General features: G+C 41.7%; 1 protein-coding gene across 2 annotated transcripts in view; it reads right to left on the reverse strand.

The window, feature by feature from the left end:
- Positions 1-23,438, reverse strand: part of TRPM2 (transient receptor potential cation channel subfamily M member 2) — a 108,988-nt gene that overhangs the window by 36,725 nt on the left and 48,825 nt on the right. Inside the window, exons 15-21 of one of the 2 annotated variants that reach the window (XM_088482408.1) lie at positions 22,786-22,898; positions 20,603-20,704; positions 14,863-15,100; positions 11,660-11,778; positions 8,742-8,874; positions 4,721-4,892; positions 2,567-2,750 (exon numbers count right to left, since the gene is read on the reverse strand). In XM_088482408.1, the coding sequence (XP_088338534.1) occupies positions 2,567-2,750; positions 4,721-4,892; positions 8,742-8,874; positions 11,660-11,778; positions 14,863-15,100; positions 20,603-20,704; positions 22,786-22,898 (1,061 nt within the window). The remainder of the gene's footprint in view (positions 1-2,566; positions 2,751-4,720; positions 4,893-8,741; positions 8,875-11,659; positions 11,779-14,862; positions 15,101-20,602; positions 20,705-22,785; positions 22,899-23,438) is intronic. The other variant, XM_088482409.1, reaches the window with a different exon arrangement.

Genomic DNA, 23,438 nt, shown 5'->3' on the forward strand with positions numbered 1-23,438 from the left:
AATTAAAGCCTAACCCTAATAATAGCCTAACCCGAATTATAGCTTAACCCTAATTATAGCCTAACCCTAATAATAGCCTAACCAGAATTATAGCTTAACCCTAATTATTGCCTAACCCTAACTGTAGCCTAACTGTAACCCTAATTGTAGCCCAATCCTAATTGCAGTCTAACCCTAACCCTAATTATAGCCTAACCCTAACTGTAACCCTAATTGTAGCCTAACCAAAATCCTAATTGTAGGTTAATCATAATTGTAGCCTAACACTAATTGTAGCCTAACCCAAACCCTAATTATAGCCTAACGCTAATTGCAGCCTAACCCTAATTATAGCGTAATCCTAAATGTTGCATAAACTTAATTGTAGTCTAACCCTAACCTTAATTTTAGCCTAATCAAAATCTTACTTGTAGCCTAACCCTAACCCTAATTGTAGCCTAACCCTAATTGTAGCCTAACCCAAATCCTAATTGTAGCCTAACCCTAATTGTAGCCTAACCAAAATCCTAATTGTAGGTTAATCGTAATTGTAGCCTAACCCTAATTGTAGCCTAACCCAAACCCTAATTATTGCCTAACGTTAACTGCAGCCTAACCCTAACCCTAATTATAGCGTAACCCTAAATGTTGTATAAACCTAATTGTAGTCTAACCCTAACCCTAATTATAGCGTAACCCTAAATGTTGTATAAACCTAATTGTAGTCTAACCCTAACCTTAATTTTAGCCTAATCAAAATCCCACTTGTAGTCTAACCCTAACCCTAATTATAGCCTAATCAAAATCCCACTTGTAGCCTAACCCTAATTGTAGCCTAACCCTAAACCCTAATTATAGACAAACCCTAATTGCAGCCTAACCCAAATCCTAATTGTAGCCTAACCCTAATTGCAGCCTAATCCTAATTAAAGACTAACCCAAATTTTAGCCTAACCCTAGCCCTAATTGTAGTGCCAAAATAATGACTGGCATTTCCATTTGAAGTAATGAGGATTTCTAATTTATGTTTTAATTTGAGTAAAATGGTGCTATTTTGGTAAAACATAATAAACAATTTGATAGGAGACCGCCTGTGACATTGCATTGCTTATTACAACCGGTTAGTTGCACGTCAATGCTTATATCTATTCCTGGTATATGGTATTGCCAATAATGCCTTAGCACTGCCAAGTCCCTCAGGCCTATCAATGTAACCATTGTGGTTGAATTCCCATTCCCTACTGCCAAAATAACCTAAACAAAACTGTAATTTGTCTTAGTGGGAATAGGTCACAAGGCTTCTGATATGCCATGAAATACAGGTTGTAATGTAAAACTAATCATTTTTCCTCTGCATCAATTATTGTTAGTGAAGAATTCTCACATGCATTAATAGGAAATGAAACTATGGAATCCTGTAGGACCCCATGTTGGGTGAGAAAGTATAACATCTCAGTCCTATGGAAATGGCCCTTTTGTTATTTGTAGAATTGCAGTAATAAAAAAAACAAACTAATAAAAAAAAAAACTCCCATGACAGAGTGATAGGAATTGGGAGAGTTCATTGTTTGTGTTGCAAACAGCATTTACTGTACTGTACCTTAATCTATATATTGATCTTAGATATCTATGAGACAAAGATTACTGTCATTATGAAAAAAAATCCTTTCCAAACACAAAATCCCAATGGCCCATGTCCCAGTATTAGCTAAACACGATCTAGCAGTGAAAGGGCGACACATGAGGATTTAACGTTCAGCTAGATGTAAGAATAGTGATGTTTATAGTAAATCAATCAAGTGAATGAAATTCTAGCAAAGGGCTTAATTCTTAGTCGGATGCTGCGGCGATGTTGGGCGCAGTAGAGTGATGGGTTTGTTTACGTACTAAGTTGTAGTGCAGATTTGGACGCAAAGTAGCAGAAATGTGAGGGATGCTGGACGCTGAGAAGTAACAGGGGGTGGCTAATGTAAAACACACGTAGATATTGCGTGTTATGGGAGAGTCGCAGGCATGTTGCTGAAAGCGGTTACATACAAAGGCGTAGAACTATTCACACAGGAGGCCATACTCAGATGGAGAGACTGTGGCTACCGTAGGGCAAGTGCAAGCTTCGATGGTGCCACCAATTCCAGCACCTACGCTGACAGTATGCATCTCAGTCCTTGCACATTTGTACGCACGGATGTACACCAGGACTCTGTAGCAGCATTAGCATAAAGCCACAGACGCAACTGCGGCAAAAGCGTCCACGTCTGACTCGCAATCAAACAAGGTGTTTTGCATTTACAAGGCCTAAAGATAAGTGAGGAGGGAATTGATGCCATTAAGGCAGGACCTGGGGGGTCTGAAGCTGAACAGCAATATTTGAGGAGTCTAATGAAACACTTCACTCTGCCTTGGGAGGGGTACGTCACTATGCCACCTCGGCAAAAAAAGAGAGATGACATGAAACGGCAGCAATGGTGAAAATCCCTACTAATATCAACTACAAATACATTCAGCAATATGACACATTATAAAAATAATGACGGTCAATTATATATTGATAGACAAATTATATTTTTCACTGTAAACGGTCACCTACTTAAACATGGCAATGAGCAGATTTAGCAGCAGAATGTTGGTGAAGAGTAAGTAAAAGCAGAGGAGAATCACGGTCAACCACTGGGGAAAGACCGGCTGCTGGTTCTCCTTGTTCGATTCGGGACATTTCTGCTTGTTGGGATCAGTCCCATTCACCGTACACTGGTCAATGTTGAAATTCACTCCTTGAAGGTATAATAAAAACATAGAATATGCATAGGTTTTTGTCTACTTGTATAATGGATGCCTACGGTTCAGCAAAATTTTCCTCCTTAACATTGATTGGCAAAGAGTTTTCTATAAAGGATACTGTAGGGTCTGATTCAGGGGCACATGGATGTCTGTTCTCTTCACAAGTCTCAGGATTTTTAGCAACTGTGCATATTAGGGCTAAAATCAGAGATGTGCATTAACCCAATGGTATTAATTCCCACCCCTATTCTGTGGGACCATAGACTCACTCTGGACTGCAAGAATTGAATGTTCTGCAACTGATGCTGCATCTTTGTATGGAGATGCTTGTGCAAAGCTGCAAAATTGTGTCTCAATAATCTCCCGGTGACTGCGACAATTGCCCCGTATCGCATCGCAGCTGCACACAAATTCAAAGCTGTGACGGCATTAGCATATACTGTAACTTTGAATAAGGTCAATATTTGACTACTCTTACAATAGGAAAAACATTAAAGGATTATCTTCGCATTTCAAAGGGGTGCAAATAAAAGCTTGCGATGCTGAAAGTCGCAATGTATGGCTCCGAAACGTACTTAGCCCCATACATGTCTATTTATTTCCTGTTAGTAAATGATATTGTACACTTTGTAGTATTAAATATAACACTGAGATACATTAACAGAATTTAGTACGGGATGGATATAAAGTATTCACTCATATGCTAGTAATACGCATTTAGGGAGAAATGTATCATTGAGTGTTCTTGTCAGGAGTTAGGCTGGGATCGGCCGTTACTCACTGCGGCGCCGGCTTCTCCTGACTAGCCGCATGGTCAGACGCCAGGTGCGGCGGCGGGTGACACGCTGAGTATTATCCCCAGGGCCCTGTTGTTCCATGCAATCCTCCATATCGGAGTTCCCACGGCAGCAGTCATGGGCACAGCCATATTGTCTGTCTCACCTGGCCAGACCCTCCAACACTGGTAGCCTTGTCACCTCTCAGCTGACTCTCTACTCCTATGGACAGCTACGGATCGCTGTTCCAGGCTCCATGTTGTTGTATCCTCAGTGCGCTTCACCAGATATTCAGCATCGGTTACTAACAATATTCTCCAGTGATAGTAAACATCAATCACTACTGAAATTCTCCAGTGATATTCAACATTAGTCACTACCGATATTCTCCAGTGATATTTAACATCAGTCACTACTGATATTCTCCAGTGGTCACTACCGATATTCTTCAGTGATATTCAACATCGGTCACTACCGATACTCACCAGTGATATTCTACATTGGTCCCTACCAATATACTTCAGTGTTACTAACATCGGTGATTGCCGATATTCTCCACTGATAATCTCCAGCCACTCAGTTGTCTTTCTTATCTCTGTCAGTTGCTAATTCTTGGGTCCCTGTTCAGGGGGCCGTGACCTGCTCATTGGGGCGCAGCAAAACCCATATCCCAATTGGAGGGGTCACTGGTGAAAACCACCAATGAGTTAGACTCAGCGCCTCTGGTCAGGTCTCATCAACACCCGGAATTAGTCATACTAACTTCCTCTCCACCTAGTCATCCCGACTCCCAGTCCTCTGACAGGGAACCTCAATGGCCAAGTCGTGACAGTTCTTTTATGGGTTTTTTTGAAATGCTGCATATCACATGGCATTTTCACCACCAAAGTGTAGGATCCAATATCCAGCGGTTTATTTACTGCATCCAACTGTTACTGAGCTTCATCATAGCATAGAAAATGCCATTTTCTCTCAGATAATACAGTTAACTTCTCTACTCATTTTAAATTTACAAAAAGATGCAATTAACACTGCAACACTGCATCAGTGAAGTGTTCAAAACACTTCACCGATAGAACATATTATTAATTATTGCATAAATTATGTTGTAGAGCAGCAACTTACTAAAATATACTGCAGTTTTAATACCTTATGTTATAAAATACTGTAATTGTTAAATTCCGTACCATCTATATACGAGGGAATTTGTCCAAATAACGTCATATAGGAATGGTAAACAACCCCACGGAAGATCCAGTCCACTCTTATCTCGTTGTGGATCAGTATAGCTTGCTTTGCAACTCCAAAAGATATCACCCAAACCGCTAACAGGAACAGGAAAAAGAAGACATCCTTCATCTGTAATTTGGAACAGTAAAAAAAAGAATTAATTGTACTGTAGATCCACTTTGTGCAGGTAATATGTAACTGAAAAAAAAAAGGTTGGTTGTCATTGCTATGGTACAAAGAAGAATATGCTGTCATTTATTATGGCCTAGTGAAATGTCCTGCAAGTTGAGATTGCACGTCAGGGGTCTCACTTTGCACTAGAGGTACAGTATGTAATGCCGGTGGCTGTTTAGCCGCCGGATCAAATACCGACAGCGGCAGCCCGGCGGTTCAAAATCCCAACAGCAGGAGGTAAGTACACTAACACACCCCTGTCCCCCCTAACCCTCTCTTAGTGGTGCCTAACCCCCCCTCCAGTGCCTAATCCTAACCTCCCCCAGTTAGCGCCTAAACCTAACCCTCCCGGGGGGGTGCCTAACCCTAACCCCCTCTAGTGGTGCCTAACCCTAGCCCCCTTCCCCTACCCTAACCCTCCTGGGGGTGCCTAACCCTAGCTCCCCCCTTCCCCTACCCTAAGCCTCCCGGGGCTGCCTAACCTTGAGTCCCCTGGGGGTCCGTAAACCTAGCCCACACCCCCACCCCGCGGCTAGACGCTAAGACAACCGGCTTACCTTCGTTCGGTTTGCTGGGTGTTGGAATTTCAATGCCTATCTTTAGTCCCATGTCAGGATGTCAGTGTCAGGATATCGGCGGGCGGGATAGCGACCGCCAGTATCCTGACTACATCCCGTGCCCAAAATGGCAATTGTAAGACTGATTCAGAGTTAGGTGCAAATTAAAATATAAAGTACAAGCATGGGAGCAATTTGCACCCTGTCAAAACCATGTGAAACTGCAATAATTAAAAAAAAATCTTGATGTTTGTTTTATTCCTGTATTTTGCCATAGTGCACTACAGGTACTAGCGGGCCCTGGCTGCCAGGGTATACTGGTGCTTGCTATTCTGCAAGCGACAATGTGCCCTGTCAGACATGGGTATACTGGGACTTGTAGTACTAAAAGGTCCAGATACAAGAATACTCAATGTCTTCAAGATGGCTAGTGCCTGCTGGTAAAAGTAGTGCGCCATGTAAGAATGCTTCAAATTCACTTTTCTTTATTGCCCTACACCTACCAAGCAAGGGTGCAAGTAGTTTGCAAACTATACATAAAGGTCTACTAGTTACTATAGGGTTGCAATAATGAAAAGACAAACCTTGCCCACTAATTCAGCAGTGCACACCGATGGTCGCGATGGTGACGCAACTGCACCACAGAACGCAGATTCCAGATTATCGGAAATCTGTGCATGCGCAGGACCCATTCTGCGAGTGTGCAGAATGGGTCCTGCTTAGAGGAGACAAGAGCTGCATAGGCTTAAGGCTATATAAGAGTCCTTAGCTTTTTGTAATTGGTTAGAATGTGGTCAACTGTTGCTAGGTAGAGTAGTTTGGGGGGTTTATTTGGTTGTTTGGTTTCTGACCATGTGTGAGATCTTGGGAGTGGCTATATGTGGGCTTTATAAGGCTGGTGTATGCCCAGCAACTTCCTTTCTGGATGGTGTTTGTCCCTACCTCCCTCCCCTATTTCTTTTCTATGCTCTTTATTCTGTTATGTTCTTACTAACACTATGTTATATTATCATATTGGGCGAGAAGGTGCTACAAACCAGCAACTACGTAAGGTGTAAGAAAATGCTGTGGAGCACATATCCTTTGAAGGGTCATAGTATGGCCTACCTCTGCGGGAGGACTTTGGGCGTCCATCTTTGTGGATACGCTCATACTATGCAGTATTATAGGGGGTTGTGAGTCTTCACAACTCAGCTTACAATGGCCAAGGGGGCGTTTCAGTCGCTCCCTAATATTCTTTAAGTAATATATGGCTGGAGCTGAGTGTTTGTAGCATCCTTCTTTGCCTACCAAAAGTAAATTAAAAGCTCAGGGTCATACCTTCAATAAAAGTAAGTTATGACCATTTAACCAAAGCAGTCTGTATCCGTGTCTTTATTTTAGTATAAGTTAGTTGTAAGTTGTTATATTATCTTTAGTTGCAATAAAGTTATGGATGCCTTATAAGGACGCTAGCCCTTGAATGCCTCTGCCTGATTGACAGGCAAAGGCATTTAAGAGGTGGTGCGGGGGCTGCCGGGGTTCCCAGGAAATGGGGCGTGTCCGCCCTGTTTTTAGGAGTGGCCAGCTCAGAGACTGCATGGATATACACAGTCTGCTGGGCTTGAAAGCCTGCCAGCCTGAGTAAGCTGAGGCTTTATCAGCTGGCCGGTCGCCCAGCACCATCCACCATTGCAACCATCGACCATCGAAGGTCGCAATGGTGATCCCTGTACCTCCGTCACTGGGCAGGGATCGCAAATGCAGCAGGGAGTATCAAACACCCACACCATCATATATCTATAGCCTGCGTGTATACATCATATATCTATAGCCTGTGCGTAAACATCATATATCTTTAGCCTGCGTGTAAACATCATATATCTATAGCCTGTGTGTAAACATCATATATCTATAGCCTGCATGTATACATCATATATCTATAGTCTGCATGAATACATCATATATCTATAGCCTGCATGCATACATCATATATCTATAGCCTGCGTATATACATCATATATCTATAGCCTGCGTGCATACATCATATATCTATTGCCTGCATGCATACATCATATATCTATAGCCTGCGTGCATACATCATATATCTATAGTCTGCGTGCATACATTATATATCTATAGCCTGCGTGAATACATCATGTATCTATTGCCTGCATGCATACATCATATATCTATAGCCTGAGTGCATACATCATATATCTATAGCCTGCGTGCATACATCATATATCTGTAGCCTGCGTGTATACATCATATATCTATAGTCTGCGTGCATACATCATATATCCATAGCCTGCGTACATACATCGTATATCTATAGCCTGCGTGCATATATCATATATCTATAGCCTGCGTTCATACATCATATATCTATAGCCTGTGTGCATACATCATATATCTATAGCCTGCGTGTATAAATCATATATCTGTTGCCTGCGTGCATACATCATATATCCATAGCCTGCGTGCATACATCATATATCCATAACCTGTGTACAAACATCGTATATCTATAGCCTGCGTGCATACATCATATATCTATAGCCTGCGTGCATATATCATATATCTATAGCATGTGTGTATAATCATAGATCTATAACCTGCGTGCATACCATACATGCCTACCCTCCCGGTTTTCGCGGGAGGCTCCCGATTTTTCGGGTAACCCCCCGCACCCCCGGAAGGGTAGGCATTTCTCCCGCATTCTGCCCACTTCCTAGTGAAGTGGGCAGAATTAGGAGAATACCCGCGGCAATCGCGTGTCTCCGTGAAGGGGGCAGGGCTTAAGCTGTGATTCTGCATGAATCACAGCATTTGGCCCCACCCCCTATGTAAATTGTGCCCAATCGCGGCAGTTTTACCGCGAGGGGGCGGGGCTTAATGGCGCGAATCATCAAGCCCCGCCCCCGTCGGCCCCCTGCTGCATCTCTTACCCGGGCATCTCCCGGGAAGAGAATGTTAAAGGTAGGCAACCCTGGTGCATACATCCTATATCTATAGCCTGCGTGCATACATCATATATCTATAGCCTGCGTGTATACATCATATATCTATAGCCTGCTTGCAGCTTTGCAATTGTGATCCTTGCTGAATCCGGCCCATTGTTTGTGCAGCACACAGCCATTGTAAATAACCAGCAAGGTGTTAAGGCACTCATGTAAGCTACTCAATAATATATCAGTCAAACACTAATGAATAATATAAATAATGTGCTAGAATAATAATTTATACGAATAAATGTACTGCTTACCATTCTTTTAACAATTATAATTTTAGGTCCAAGTGTTTTACTTATAGTGAAAATATGCATGAGGCGCAGACAGAAAATGACAAAATCCAGTGACAAAATGATTCTTCCTGGATAAAATGTTGCTGGAATTAACCTGTAAAAACAAACGAAACACAAAATCAGATGACTTTATAGGGTTAATGCATCTCCTGCTGTGCACTTACACAACCTATCACAGGCACAGCGGGCTGATGGCCTGATTCAGCAAAGAACGCAAGTGAGAGGACGCACGGACTCGGCCGATGTTTTCGTACAACGCATGCGTATGCACCACAGTGCGCGTGCGCGAACCAGTAATTGCGAAGGGAACTGCGATTGCAGAGGTTACTCAGACACATTGCAGAATGATTGACATTAAGTGTCGTTTGTGGGTGGTGACAGGGGGGTGGTCGGGCGACTCCAGGCGTGCCAGTGCGTTGCAACGGCGTTACAGGGGCATGCATGAATTAGCCACTGAGATGCCGGACACAACCTGGCGTCCCTCTGCGTGTAGGAAGTCTCTCAACTCCTGCGGCAGGGTCAGGTCTACCTTTAGTCTGCGTGCAGCTCTGATGTCACTCGATGTTCCTGAAGTTTACTCAGTCTTGCGCATCAGTATGGACAATAGCGGAGGGTAAAGGGGACGGAATTATGTATTGCTGGGTGTCTGCCTCTTGTGCTGCGATTGGCGTGCGTATGTATTCAATTCATTAGCATATTCTCGCAGCGGACGGATACGTGCATGCTTGCGCACACTTGCATTCCTTGATGAATCAGGCCCTGAGTCAGATGCTTACCACCCGCAATGCCCATATGTATGCAACTGGTCGTTGTTGCACCGCGCATAAGTCTTGATGATTACCGCACGGAGAGGCAGAGCAAATTTCAATGCAGGGAGTGAGGACTTTAGTGGGTATTCCTGGGGGTAACAGGGGGATGACCAGGCAGAAGAGGGTGTATTGCTCACAGCGGCTGCTTCTCAAGATGCAAAACCGCGCACACAGGATCCCATGTTTAGACGCAGACACTGCATCTACCATAGGGATGGTCAAGTTTTGTTGGCAAATTTTCAGCACTGCAAGTGGATGTCTCACTATGAACAAAATCATCCACAGCATTAGCATATAGATGGCAGTTTTACATAATGAATATATCTTTGAAGGAACTTTAATATTCTTGTTATTGAATCTACAATAGGGGGTAATATACTGTATGTGTTACACTACATAATTGTTACTAATGATGAGTAATATATATATATTCTGCACCTGCAATAGTAGTTTGGGACTCTGGGTTTTCTGGGCTGCACAGCTCAAATTAGAGATATGGAACTCTGGGTTTTCCAGGTCACCCAGAGCCAGCAGGAAATCAGCAGCACAGGAAGGGTATAAAACTCTCATACACCTGATGCTCTTTGCCCTGATGCTGACTAGCGGCCAGGTTGTAGGACATGGTGCTGTAGTGCCAGGGAAAGGGCTTTGCTGGGAGAGTATTGCGGCTGTAAGCAACTGCTGAATGTTAAGAAAAGGGATTGCTGGGACATTTACTTTATCTGTTTATTTATGTTATGCTCATGTATGCTACAGTACAGTCTCTGCTGCCATTAAAGACACTGCTTTACTAAATACCTGCCTGTCCGGAGTCCTCATTTCTACACCCCGTGTTACTATATATACTATATATAAATATATATATATTAGAAATGAATCTAAGACAGCAGTAACCATTAACCCTGAACTGCTGCTATACCAGGAAAATTGAGTTTGCACCTAAGTAATACACCTGCATTAACAACAAACACTTGTGACTGAAACTAATCAGTGCAAATTGGAGGCAGGAAACAGAATTTGCAAATATTCCACATACTGTATATTTATAAATAAGACCGACCCGGACATTGTGGCTATGAAGGAAGCAGGAGATTTGCAACTTATTTGTTGTAAAAGAGATTTGCAACAGTTTAAGGGGGAGATTTAATAAAGCTTGGAGAGAGATACATTGTAGATAAAACCAATCAGCTCCTAACTGGCATTTTTCAAACACAGTCTGTAAAGTGACAGTTAGGAGCTGATTGGTTGGTGCTATTTATCTCCAATTTTATCTCTCTCCAAGCTTTATTAAATCTCCCCCTATATGTGCTGTCATTAAACATATATAACAGAGCAGAGAGAAGCGCCTCTATGCTGGTCTATTGGAAAGGACTCTGCAGGTTGTATCATGCAGCACTGGGGGGATGCTGCTGCTCCCTGGGAATAAAGAGCACGGCCCAGCTCTTGGCTGCAGATAGCGGTGGGGATCCCACTGTATCATATCTCCCAACAGTCCTGATTTCAGAGGGACAGTTTTGAAATCAGGGGGCTACCCTGCTGCCCCTCAGGGCGTTCACCCAGATTTGCTGTAGCTTAGGAGGCATTTCCATAAGAGCACCATAACAATGGAGTTTGTATGTTAAAAATGCAAAGCAGGGGCGCATATGATGCGGTCACACCATGATGTGCCATAGTCAAACGCATTTCCCTCCCAAATTACCATTAGTTGATTTTGGAAAGGTGCCCGGTATGAATCCCGATTTGCTAGATACCTCCATGTAGTACACCCTTGAATAAGTACCCAAAAATGGAGAACCCCTTTACCAAACAGAATCTGACTTGTATCAGCCCCATGAGGAACATAGCATTGGCTTCCTCTTTGCCCAAGCTTTGTTACTAGGTTCTCATCCATTTACTGTACTTATACTCCTTCCCTAGGACAGCCAGCAATGTACACATGTATATGACATGATACGCTAAAGCTATGTCATGTATGTATGGGCAGGTTAGCGGTGTAGTGTCTGAAGAGGAGGACTTAGGGCTAGGCAAACAATAGATAATAACAAATACAATAAAAAATAATAATACAACCTGCAAACTAAACCACTAATGAAGATGAGAATGGCACAGACATCAAGTTTATTCCAGAAGTCATTGATGTACAATGAAGCTTGCTTCAAAAGTCCAAAGCCATCAGGGTCATAGATTAACTGCAAAGACAAAACGCACATGTAACCTATGGACATACTGTGACTGCATGCACAATAGTGTACAGTACTAGTAACCTATGGACATACTGTGACTGCATGCACAATAGTGTACAGTACTAGTAACCTATGGACATACTGTGACTGCATGCACAATAGTGTACAGTACTAGTAACCTATGGACATACTGTGACTGCATGCACAATAGTGTACAGTACTAGTAACCTATGGACATACTGTGACTGCATGCACAATAGTGTACAGTACTAGTAACCTATGGACATACTGTGACTGCATGCACAATAGTGTACAGTACTAGTAACCTATGGACATACTGTGACTGCATGCACAATAGTGTACAGTACTAGTAACCTATGGACATACTGTGACTGCATGCACAATAGTGTACAGTACTAGTAACCTATGGACATACTGTGACTGCATGCACAATAGTGTACAGTACTAGTAACCTATGGACATACTGTGACTGCATGCACAATAGTGTACAGTACTAGTAACCTATGGACATACTGTGACTGCATGCACAATAGTGTACAGTACTAGTAACCTATGGACATACTGTGACTGCATGCACAATAGTGTACAGTACTAGTAACCTATGGACATACTGTGACTGCATGCACAATAGTGTACAGTACTAGTAACCTATGGACATACTGTGACTGCATGCACAATAGTGTACAGTACTAGTAACCTATGGACATACTGTGACTGCATGCACAATAGTGTACAGTACTAGTAACCTATGGACATACTGTGACTGCATGCACAATAGTGTACAGTACTAGTAACCTATGGTATACTGTGACTGCATGCACAATAGTGTACAGTACTAGTAACCTATGGACATACTGTGACTGCATGCACAATAGTGTACAGTACTAGTAACCTATGGACATACTGTGACTGCATGCACAATAGTGTACAGTAATACTGTTGGGAGGGGTTGGTGAGATCTAATGAAGTAAGTAATTGATCATTAGAAAGAAATTATAGACGTCACAGGGAGGATTGGAAAACAGCATTACAGGGTCACATTAGAATATTGGAAAGGGGGTACAGCGATGCCCGTCCAACCTCCCAAGTTGCATGTGACCTCTGGAGAATGGGCAATTGTGATGGGAGTGAAGAAAGAGTTAATATTTGTATGTCTCACAGACCTGTCTTTACCCTTCCATGCATTGACCTTTGGGTGTGAACAAGCCATTAGGTAAAGGGATCTGGCTAAATACTGGTCTGGGCAGCTAGGTGCTCCTAGGTACAATTTATTACTACCATATCTATAGTATAGTCTGTAGTTAGCATTATGGAACAAAAGAGCACTAATATGAGAGATAACAGCTGTAATCGAGCATTCTTGCTTGCTATCAAATAAGTACTTGGAAATAGTTTTGGGAGGAGCTGTCAATAGTCAAGATTGAGGGTATATACTCTATAGATGGGAGCCATCCTATAGTCTGTGGGCTTCATCTATTCTACAGTGAGCTAAGAAGTGAGCATATAAATGTCCAGAGAAAAGAGGATAGAAATCTAGGTGCCCGCAGAAGACAGAAAGACGCCCCCCCCCAGACAAGGACACTCAATTGCAAAGACTAACATGCAGGGCTGAGTATATGACTTGATATTCAGTATGATTGACCACCGGCCGGCTGACAGCGGCATCCCGGCAGCAGTGAAAATCCTGATCGTCCCAAGGTAAGTATTTCCTACCCTATTCTACTCCCTAACCCTCCCATAGGGGTGCCTAACCTTCCCATTCCCCTAAGTGCCTAAACCCCCCTTCCCCGCCACCTAAACCTAAGTTCCCTGGGGGTGCCTAACCCTAAGTCCCCCCAGGGGGGTCTAACACTAACCCTCCCTTCCCCTAGCCTAACCCTAAACTGGGGGGCTGCCTAACCCTAAGTCCCCCCATGGAACCCTAAATCTAACCCTCCCCTTCCACGGCTGTCCGCGCCCGGCGCCCGGCTTACCTTCAATCGCTAAGCCGGGTGTCAGGCTCCCAGCGTAGGTAAATGACAGACCGGGATTTTGACGCCTGTCATTTAACCCTTGCCAGGATTAGACAGTCGGGAAGCCGGCAGCTGCTGATGTGATTTAAAAGCAGGATTACATTTTACAGAAACGTATTATTTTAAATAAAGAAAAAAAATAAAGCATATTTACTTCTCTGTTTTGGAAGGGAACAGAGGCCCATATATTTTTAGAGTGGACATTAAAAGAATAAAAATAAATATAAAAAATATATATATTTTACATTTGCATGTTGTTCATTTTCCATTTAACAGATCCCAAGCTAGTTGGGTACTTATCAGCCAGACATATGCTATAATGTGTATTAGTTGACTACTGCATTTATTAGTCTCTTTTATGCTACAGTGAAGCCACAGCTCCGGCCATATCCTTGGCACATTTGATCTTGTTACTCGCACAGGGAGAGAGGGGCATTTTCTAATTATGCAGAGTTGGTCATATCTCAAATTTGCAGCCAACTCTAAATAGGTCGCAAAATGTAATTTTTTATTTTATCTGGCTGCATTTTATATTTGCATCCAACTCTATATAAGATTCTAAATATATTTATAGCATAACATATTAAATTATATATGAACAGGCTTGGACTGGCCCACAGGACTAGAAGGAAAATTCAAGGTGGGCTCCACTGCCTATGGGCCCACCCCCTCCTCCAGGGGTCAGGTTCCAAACTGTGCTCTCTAATTATACATTGTTACTCTATTAGATGGTAAGTTACCTGGTTAGCAGGACCGCTGATAAACCTGGGTACTTGGTGCACTTCTATAGAAACTACACAAAATTCACCGAATGGTTAGCCAAGCATCAGTAATGGCTGGTGACACCCCCTCTTGTGGCTGGCCACACCCCCTCTTTTGGCTGACCACACCCCTCTGTGGGCTGGCCATACCCCTTAAGCATGGGCCCCTACCACTGCATTCCCCCGGTGGGTCCTTCTTGCCCCAGTCCGACACTGTGTATGACATCTCTAAGTTAGATACCATGACTTTCCATACATGTGTTATATTAGTAATGCTATTTTCCCTGTGTTCCTACCTGCCTTATTTCTTCACAAACCAGTGAGAAGAGCCAGAAATAGATGACATGTTCCCTCCAGGACGGCACTGGTTGGAAATCGGTCATTAGCACATACGCAAAGAGCAAGAGGAAGCCGAAGTACAATAAGATATTTAGATGAAAGATAACGATTGGCGCCGTGAAGAAAGCTTGAAAGCGCTCAGTGAAGGTCATGCCATGGGTCTGCTGAAGCACACTAGGCACGCTTGTTTGAGACCTAAAAAAAGACATAACATACAATTTAAATGCATTCATACTATTCAACAAATGCATTCAAACGAAAGTCTATATTTAAAGAACAAGTAAATCCACTCTGCATTAAAATTAGAGATGTGCGGGTTCGGTTTTATTTGGTTCTTTTCACCAAAATTAGCGCAAGTTCGGATTTTTTTATTGGCTATCCAAAACACGTGACAGCCAATAGCCGATAAGATGCCGTTTTGACAGATTACGGAAGTTATGAAATCATTTTATGCTGATCTTTATTCATATACGGATACTCCAACCGAATCTACTGATTTAGCCCATTCTTGGTGGGATAATCTCTCATTCCCGCAGATCACATCAGACCTAGCAAATACTATAATAGAACCAGTTACACTTGAAGAAGTCAATGGAGTTGTAAGGCAGCTGAAATCTTCTAAAGCCCCAGGCCCGGATGGATTATTGACCGAATTTTATAATATTCTTTTACTTAAAATTGGGGACATTTTAGTCTCATTTTTATATCATATTATTAACACGAAATCGATCCCACTCTACTTTAATTCTGCAATAATTAAAGTATTGCCTAAACCAGGTAAAGATGTATCACTTCCGGGAACTTATAGACCAATATCATTGCTCAATGTTGATTACGAGATATTAACAAAAATTTATGCAGAGAGATTGAAACATATCCTTCCACAAATCATACATACGGATCAATCTGGGTTTATTATGGGACGACACTCTGTGGTAAATGTCAGAAGAGTACTAGCTGCAGTACAACATCTGGGGTCTTCCCAATGTGTTGTTCCTCACATGATAGTTTCATTTGATGCAGAAAAGGCATTTGACCTTGTGATTTGGAAACATCTCTACTCAACATTGATCAGATTTATTGACATATTAAAAACATCATATACAAACCCAATTTCACAGGTTTCTTGTAGTGGATATGTATCCTCACCATTAGAGATATATAGAGGAACGAGACAAGGATGCCCATTCTCTCCACTCCCATTTGCTGTAGCGATTGAACCGCTAGCTATAGCAATAAGAACATCCCCACAAGTGGAGGGAATCACATTTGGAGATTTTACTACGAAAATAGCACTTTTCGCGTATGATATGTTGCTCTTCATATCTAATCCCTGTAATTCGTTCCCAGTAGTCATGGATATCATATCTTCTTTTGGGTCTATTTCAGGATATAAAGTTAATTTAGATACAACTGAAGTAATGCCTATCAATGGGTCAAAGACTTATTTTAACTATTTACCATTTATACAGTCTTTTCGAGGCATTTCAAACACCCTTAAATATTTAGGAGTTTATATTACTGCAGATTTATCACAACTTTATACTGCTAATTATACAACTATGGGCACGATTCTATTCAGCGCGATGTAAATAGCTCCGGGAGTGAGCTCCCGGAGCTATTCAATACACCGCGCTGCCAAGTCCGACTAATGATTTCTTCTCTCATCCCTCCGGGGATGGGAGAAGAAATCCGACAAAAGTCCCGGCGCGAGGCTGTTTTCTGCCCTTCGCGCCTGGAAAACAGCCTCGCGCCGGGAAGTTAGGTCGGGGAATGCCCGTTATCGCGCCTAAACACCCTGTTTAAGGCGCGATAACGAGCCTTCCCCGACCTAACATCGCGATGAATTGAATAGCTCCGGGAGCTATCTCCTGGAGCTATTTACATCGCGATGAATAGAATCATGCCCTATGATAGCTAAATCTAAATCTATATTAGATAATTGGAAGGCATTACCCCTTTCATTATTAGGTAGATTGGCAGTTGTAAAATCCATTATCTTCCCAAAGTTGTTCTATTTGATGCAAATGCTACCGATTAATCTTTCCCTAAAAGATATTAAAATTCTTACTAATAGTTTTTTATATTTTATATGGCAAGGGAAACGAACACGAATAGCACGGGCTAGAATGACAAGTACTCGCTCCGAGGGAGTACTTGGTCTCCCAGATCTTAAGAGCTACTCTCTTTCTATATCTTTTCGATATATTAATGATTGGATATTAGAAAAAGGAGATTACACGGATAAACGATTAGATTTAGCATTATTCTCACCATACTCCCCTAGTGCGTTATTACACTCCAACATTAAAGACATCCCTCCTTCTATTTTACAAAAGACACCTTTTATTCATGGATTTCTATTAATAAGAAATTAAGAAGTAATCATTTACATTCACCATATATTCCCTTATGGGGCAACCCAGCTTTCCCTCCTTCACTGAATAATAGGAACTATCTTCGGTGGAGAGAAAAAGGCCTGTCGAACATTACTAAAGTCTTTGATCCTGGAGGATCTCTTATGTCTTTTACTGATTTACAGCAAAAATATCAAGTACCAAAACAGCATTTTTATATGTATTTGGAAAAGAGACATTACATAGCTACTATACCTACAATTTCAGATGATAATGAAACTCTTTTTCTCCGAGCACTTTTAAAAAGATTAAATAGTGTCCCCTACAAAATGAATATGTTATATGCGCAATTGGTTGGTGGTCACTTTGTGGCTAAGTGGGTTTCCTTACATAATACATGGAAGACGGATATATCATCAATGTGTTCTCTTTCTGATTTAGCAGATTATATAGATCCTACTTTAAGGAAATTACAATCATCGTACTTACAGGAAGTACATCTTCGGACAGTGCATAGGGCATATATTTCCCCAGCACAGCGTAAATATATGGTTGAATCGGAAATGGGTATTTGTCCTAAATGTCATAAGGTTGATGCTACTTTTATACACTCCATGTGGGAATGTGGTAAAATAAGAAAATTTTGGAACAAGGTAGTTCAAATGATTAATAAACTATTTACACTTAATCTAACACCTAACCCTTTAGCTTGTTTATGTGCTAACTTCCAATTATGGGATCTCGGAACACATAAAAATGTAAAAATTCCCTTAATTGTTAATCTGGTCACCGCAGCAAAAAAGTTATTTTAGTACATTGGACCAATAGATCTTCCCCGACTCTTGCAGAAGTAAAAAATAAAATGCTACAGTTGTTATACTATGACAGATATAAATAAAGGAGTAGAAAGATTTTATACTAAATGGGAACCATATATTAATACTCTAGATAAAGCTACTCACGATCATAGTATCAAATTATTTGAGAACACAGACTGGATTTTGCTCAGACGTTTATCTTCATCTTAGCAAAATTAGTAATGATACTTATATATACTTCTCTCTTACCATTTCCACTAACTTTATTGAATTCCAATAATATTTCAATTGATGGAGCCAAATTTATTTTGATCAATTAATTAAGATATACACCCCTTCCTTCCCTTCCCTTTCCTTCCCAAGGTGTTATATGTTTTATGTCTGTTTGTCCTAGATGTTTTGCGTTGAACTTTAGTTTATTTATATACAGTATTAAATAATAATAATGAAGGTTTTTTTCGATTATTTAGACTGAATTATTGTATAATCTTGACTAAGTTAAAGTAAAGTGTGGTTCTGTCTTTTCCACTTACCATATTGCCAGATATATTAAGAATATGTATATAATTTATATTGTTCTATATAACATCCAGATTAATATATTGATAATTGTATATTTCATGTTAAATCTATGGATGAAAATATGGAAAAACCAATAAAAAAATACTTAAAAAAAAAAAAAAAAAGATGCTGTTTTGAGATCCGAACATATCCGAGTAAAACCGAACCCACACATGTCTAATTAAAATGTAGCAAAATTTGTAAATATATCTAAAACACTGATGTGTTTATACCTCACTAAATATTTCCAGTACACTCATTGTGCAATCTGTAGGGGAAGCAGGCAATGATTTTGAGGGTAATACTGGGTTTGGGATGCGCTTCGGGGTGGTGGTGGTGTTGTGGGATATAGGGGTTTGGATGATGGAGGGGAGGTAGGTGTGAGGACAGAAAAAGGAGGGGGGGGGAGAGAGAGGGGCGGTCCAGGTGTGGATGGTGCTGCACCAGCCAGTCCCTGCACACACCTGTACCTCATTACCATTCAGCAAGTCCCTGCACAGACCTGCACCACATTACCATTCAAACACACCATTGGTTTAATCTGATTACACTCATTACTCCAGCTAGTCCTTGCAGACACCTGCACCGCATCACCATTCAGCAAATCCCTGCACACACCTGCACTACATTACCTCTCAAACACACCATTGGCCCCTTGAGTCACCTGACCACACCCCCACCCCCAGAAGTGCACTACATAAGTACCTCAGAAGCATTGATCATCTCACACCTCCTTCAAGAAGGCACCTGTGCCGAAACGTGTTGGAGACCCCCAGATACCTACCCATCTTGAACCCACCTGCATCTACATCCGCCCCAATCCAGGCACCTGAACGGCAGCAGCTGCACTTAACCAGACGCTGGTCCCCACTCACACCAGCCCCAGCCTCTGCCAAATGACAGCGCTGCACATGCTAATCACACCACCGCATGCAGCACAGGTTTCACCTGCACTGCATCAACAGATGTGAGCCACTGAAACAGTGCACGTCCCCCACCGTGGCATCATACTGGACTTTGAGAAGAACTGATCCCACACCAACAGACCTGGGCACCTACCGGTAGGTCAGCAACACATTCTCCTCGCCAGTGTGGGATGCCGCAAAGTGGGAGCACCCCTGATCACCTCCAACAGGGCATCCCAGTTCAGAAGTCTGTCGACCATAGGTCCAGCAGGGAAGCATGCAGTATTCAGGACCGCATGTCAAGGAGCCCCCTGAAAGGGTTGACCCTACTCCCCACACTGTGGATACGCCCTGTCACCCCAAATCACCAACAACTGGGCAGTGTGTGCTGCCATGAACCATCTAAGAGCCATTTATCTTCCAGGAGCAATGTGGCTCCTACTGAGCAACTACCATACTCTATGTGCACACACAGATACAAATAAACGTATTTGTTTCTTCCACCATCCATCCAGCCTCCAGTATTTCTGTTCTACTACAACACATCCACCACAACACACAGCCATCTGCTCCCCCCAACCTCCCCCCGTTTTTTTCCCTCCTCCCTCTCCCCACCAATACACACACACAGCCAAGGAGCGCACGTATCCTCCAATCTTACAAATGATTTTGAGGGTGTTGCATCTCTAGCTTGCAGCAGTTTCCATTCCAGAGGGTGGTTTACGTGTCTACTAGGTAACATAAATGCTATATACAGACTGTACAGTACATCGGTGGATTTATTTACAAGATATTCAGATGGATGGAAGAAAACAAATACATCCTTGCAGATGCAGAACGTGATGTTGGTGCACTTATACACCTCACATTTTCACTACATGCAAAGGCAAAGTTTGGTTTTTGGATAATGTTTTTGGGATGAATTCCCTGTTTAGGGGGGATGGGGAAAGCTTTTTTTAAAAAAAAATGTTTTTTGTCTGTCCGCAGAAGTTTTTTAGGATCCAAGGAAACATTTTTGGATGGTTCCTCCATACTAATAAATACACTTAACTTGACATCGGTCTGTTTTTCTGTGTTTCCCACGGTGCAGAGTCCACAGGATACAGCTCTGCATTGCCTTCTTTCCTCATAACTTGATTTTGAACCTCCTCATCTTTCCTGAGTTACAAACAGAGTTTTATCGGGTTAAGAATTATAGGGGGGCTTTCTTTTAAATTACATTTTTTTTATTAAATAATAAAACTAGTAGCATTTTACATTCAACAATTTAATAATATTCTCTTTTAAGTTGTTTATTTTATTGAATGGTTATGAAAATGCATTGCTATATCCTGGCCTGGGTGTATTATTATTATTATTATTATTATGGTGACGATAGATAGATAGATAGATAGATAGATAGATAGATAGATAGATAGATAGATAGATAGATAGATAGATAGATAGATAGATAAATAGATAGATAGATAGATAGAAAACAAAGATGAGGGTATACATTGGGTCAGATGTACTAAGCTCTGGGAAGTGATAAAGTGGAGAGTGATAAACGACCAACAAATCAGCTCCCAACTGTCATTTTTCAAACATAACAAGCCTGTAACATGACAGTTGGCAACTGATTGGTTGGTCAGTTATCACTCTGCACTTTATCCCTTCCCAGAGCGTCATACATCCATCTGCCCCACTGTACGCGCAGAAGATTGCCAGTCTCTTTGCTTTCACTGCATGCTGCAATCTTTCTGACAATATAATTTGAAAGATAGTGATGCTGGCACACTACAAAAAGAAGAGGAGCCACTTGCCAGCAGGAGGTGTGCTCCAAGTGCAGGGTGTGCAGCATGGGGCCACCACTGGCCCAAGCTCCTGTATGCACTGCACACCCCCACTCAATATAGATGCGCCTATGTTTGCATTCACCCCCTTCCAGTGGGTAATTATTACAGGCATTTCTGACTGCTTTATATATATTAATGACACAGATTGCCTTTAATATATGAGTGGTTATTTCAATGACACAGATTGCCTTTATTTTATGAGTGGTTATTTCAATGAAACAGATAGCCTTTATTATTATATGAGTGGTTATTTCAATGACACAGATTGCCTTTATTATATGAGTGGTTATTTCAATGACACAGATTGCCTTTATTATATGAGTGGTTATTTCAATGACACAGATTGCCTTTATTATATGAGTGGTTATTTCAGTGACACAGATTGCCTTTATTATATGAGTGGTTATTTCAGTGACACAGATTGCCTTTATTATATGAGTGGTTCTTTCAATGACACAGATTGCCTTTATTATATGAGTGGTTATTTCAATGACACAGATTGCCTTTATTATATGAGTGGTTATTTCAATGACACAGATTGCCTTTTATTATATGAGTGGTTATTTCAATGACACAGATTGCCTTTATTATATGAGTGGTTATTTCAATGACACAGATTGCCTTTATTATATGAGTGGTTATTTCAATGACACAAATTATCTTTATTATATGAGTGGTGAGTGGTTATTTTAACGACACAGATTGCCTTTATTACATAAGTGGCTAATAAAATTACAGACAACCTATCCTAGAAATGTTTTTTTTTTAGTTTTGTAACGCTAATCATTTTCTGTAATTCTATTCCTATTTTTTTATTTTTCAGTGGTTACATGTTACATGTACAGTACTCCCTTTTGCATGTTATCTGTGCTTCCTAAATTTTCACATTTATCTACTATTGAAAGGCATACTTGCCTGCTTTTCATTTTTCCTACTGGGGAGGAGAAGCAGGTCGGCAGCGATGGGTAAATTGCCACAAATAGCGTATATTAAAGTAGGGGGCATGGATAAATGACGCAATTCTTGTAGAAACGCATCATCTCGCTAATCGGGACCCCCGATCTCTGAAAATTCTTCACATTCTGCTACCCGTCTCAGTAAGTGAGCAGGAATGCAGGAGAAGTGCCTCCTCTACCAGGGGTGCGGGGGCTTACCCAAAAAATTGGGAGCCTCCCGTGACTTCCGGGAGAGTAGGCCTGTATGTAAAGGACTTGCTGCAGGTAACCCTATTTAGAAGCTGCAGCTAGCATGGTTTTATTATATAGCAGGTCTGTGTTTAAATTATCTCAATATTTTGAGATAGTATTATCCTGTGCACCCCTGCGTCTCCGCACCAGCAGTTATTGCCATTTAAATTTATCAGATGCATAAACTAATTTTGCACATGATTTGCTAGTGACCTACCTGAATGTTAACAGACGAGTATAAAGAAGAGGACAGAAAAGCATACAGAGAATCACCCTCCATAATTCATTGTCCACGCTCAACTCTCCAAACCAGACTTTTGTAAGGAATGCCTGTAACAGATAAATCTCTGCTTTATAGGTCTGGCGCGATCCAGTGAAATTATTATTCCCATCATAAATAATATTATACCGTATTTATAAAACACCTATATTAAGAGCTAAAAAACATTTTCTGTACATAATAGGACACATCTGAAACACAGAATATATAGGGCTCAGTGATAAGGGCCAGCTGGAGGCACGTTCGGTCAGTGTGGCCCCACAAGGGCTCCAGGACAGCCACCTGGCCAGCTTAGGAAGAACCCTGTACTCCACCCATACTCTGGAGTTATTGGTATAAGCACAGGAGGAGGGGAGCAGGGGAGGGAAAGGGCAGAGGGGAGGGCAGTGGTCATAGGCCAGTATTCAATTTCAGCCGAGCCGCCATAGTTTTTCGCCTCCCGGACTTTTCGCCTACATCGCGTGTTTTGCAGGTGGAAAAGTATCGCCCGCGTATCACCATATTCAATTTGAAACTATGCAAAAACCGGACCCGGTGAAACTTAAACAAGTGGAAAGTACTGTCAGATTTGGGGAAATCAGCCTGACACC

The sequence above is a fragment of the Taudactylus pleione genome, unplaced genomic scaffold (genome assembly GCF_031769625.1).
Source record: "Taudactylus pleione unplaced genomic scaffold, aTauple2 ptg000286l, whole genome shotgun sequence".
Taxonomy (NCBI): Eukaryota; Metazoa; Chordata; class Amphibia; order Anura; family Myobatrachidae; genus Taudactylus; species Taudactylus pleione.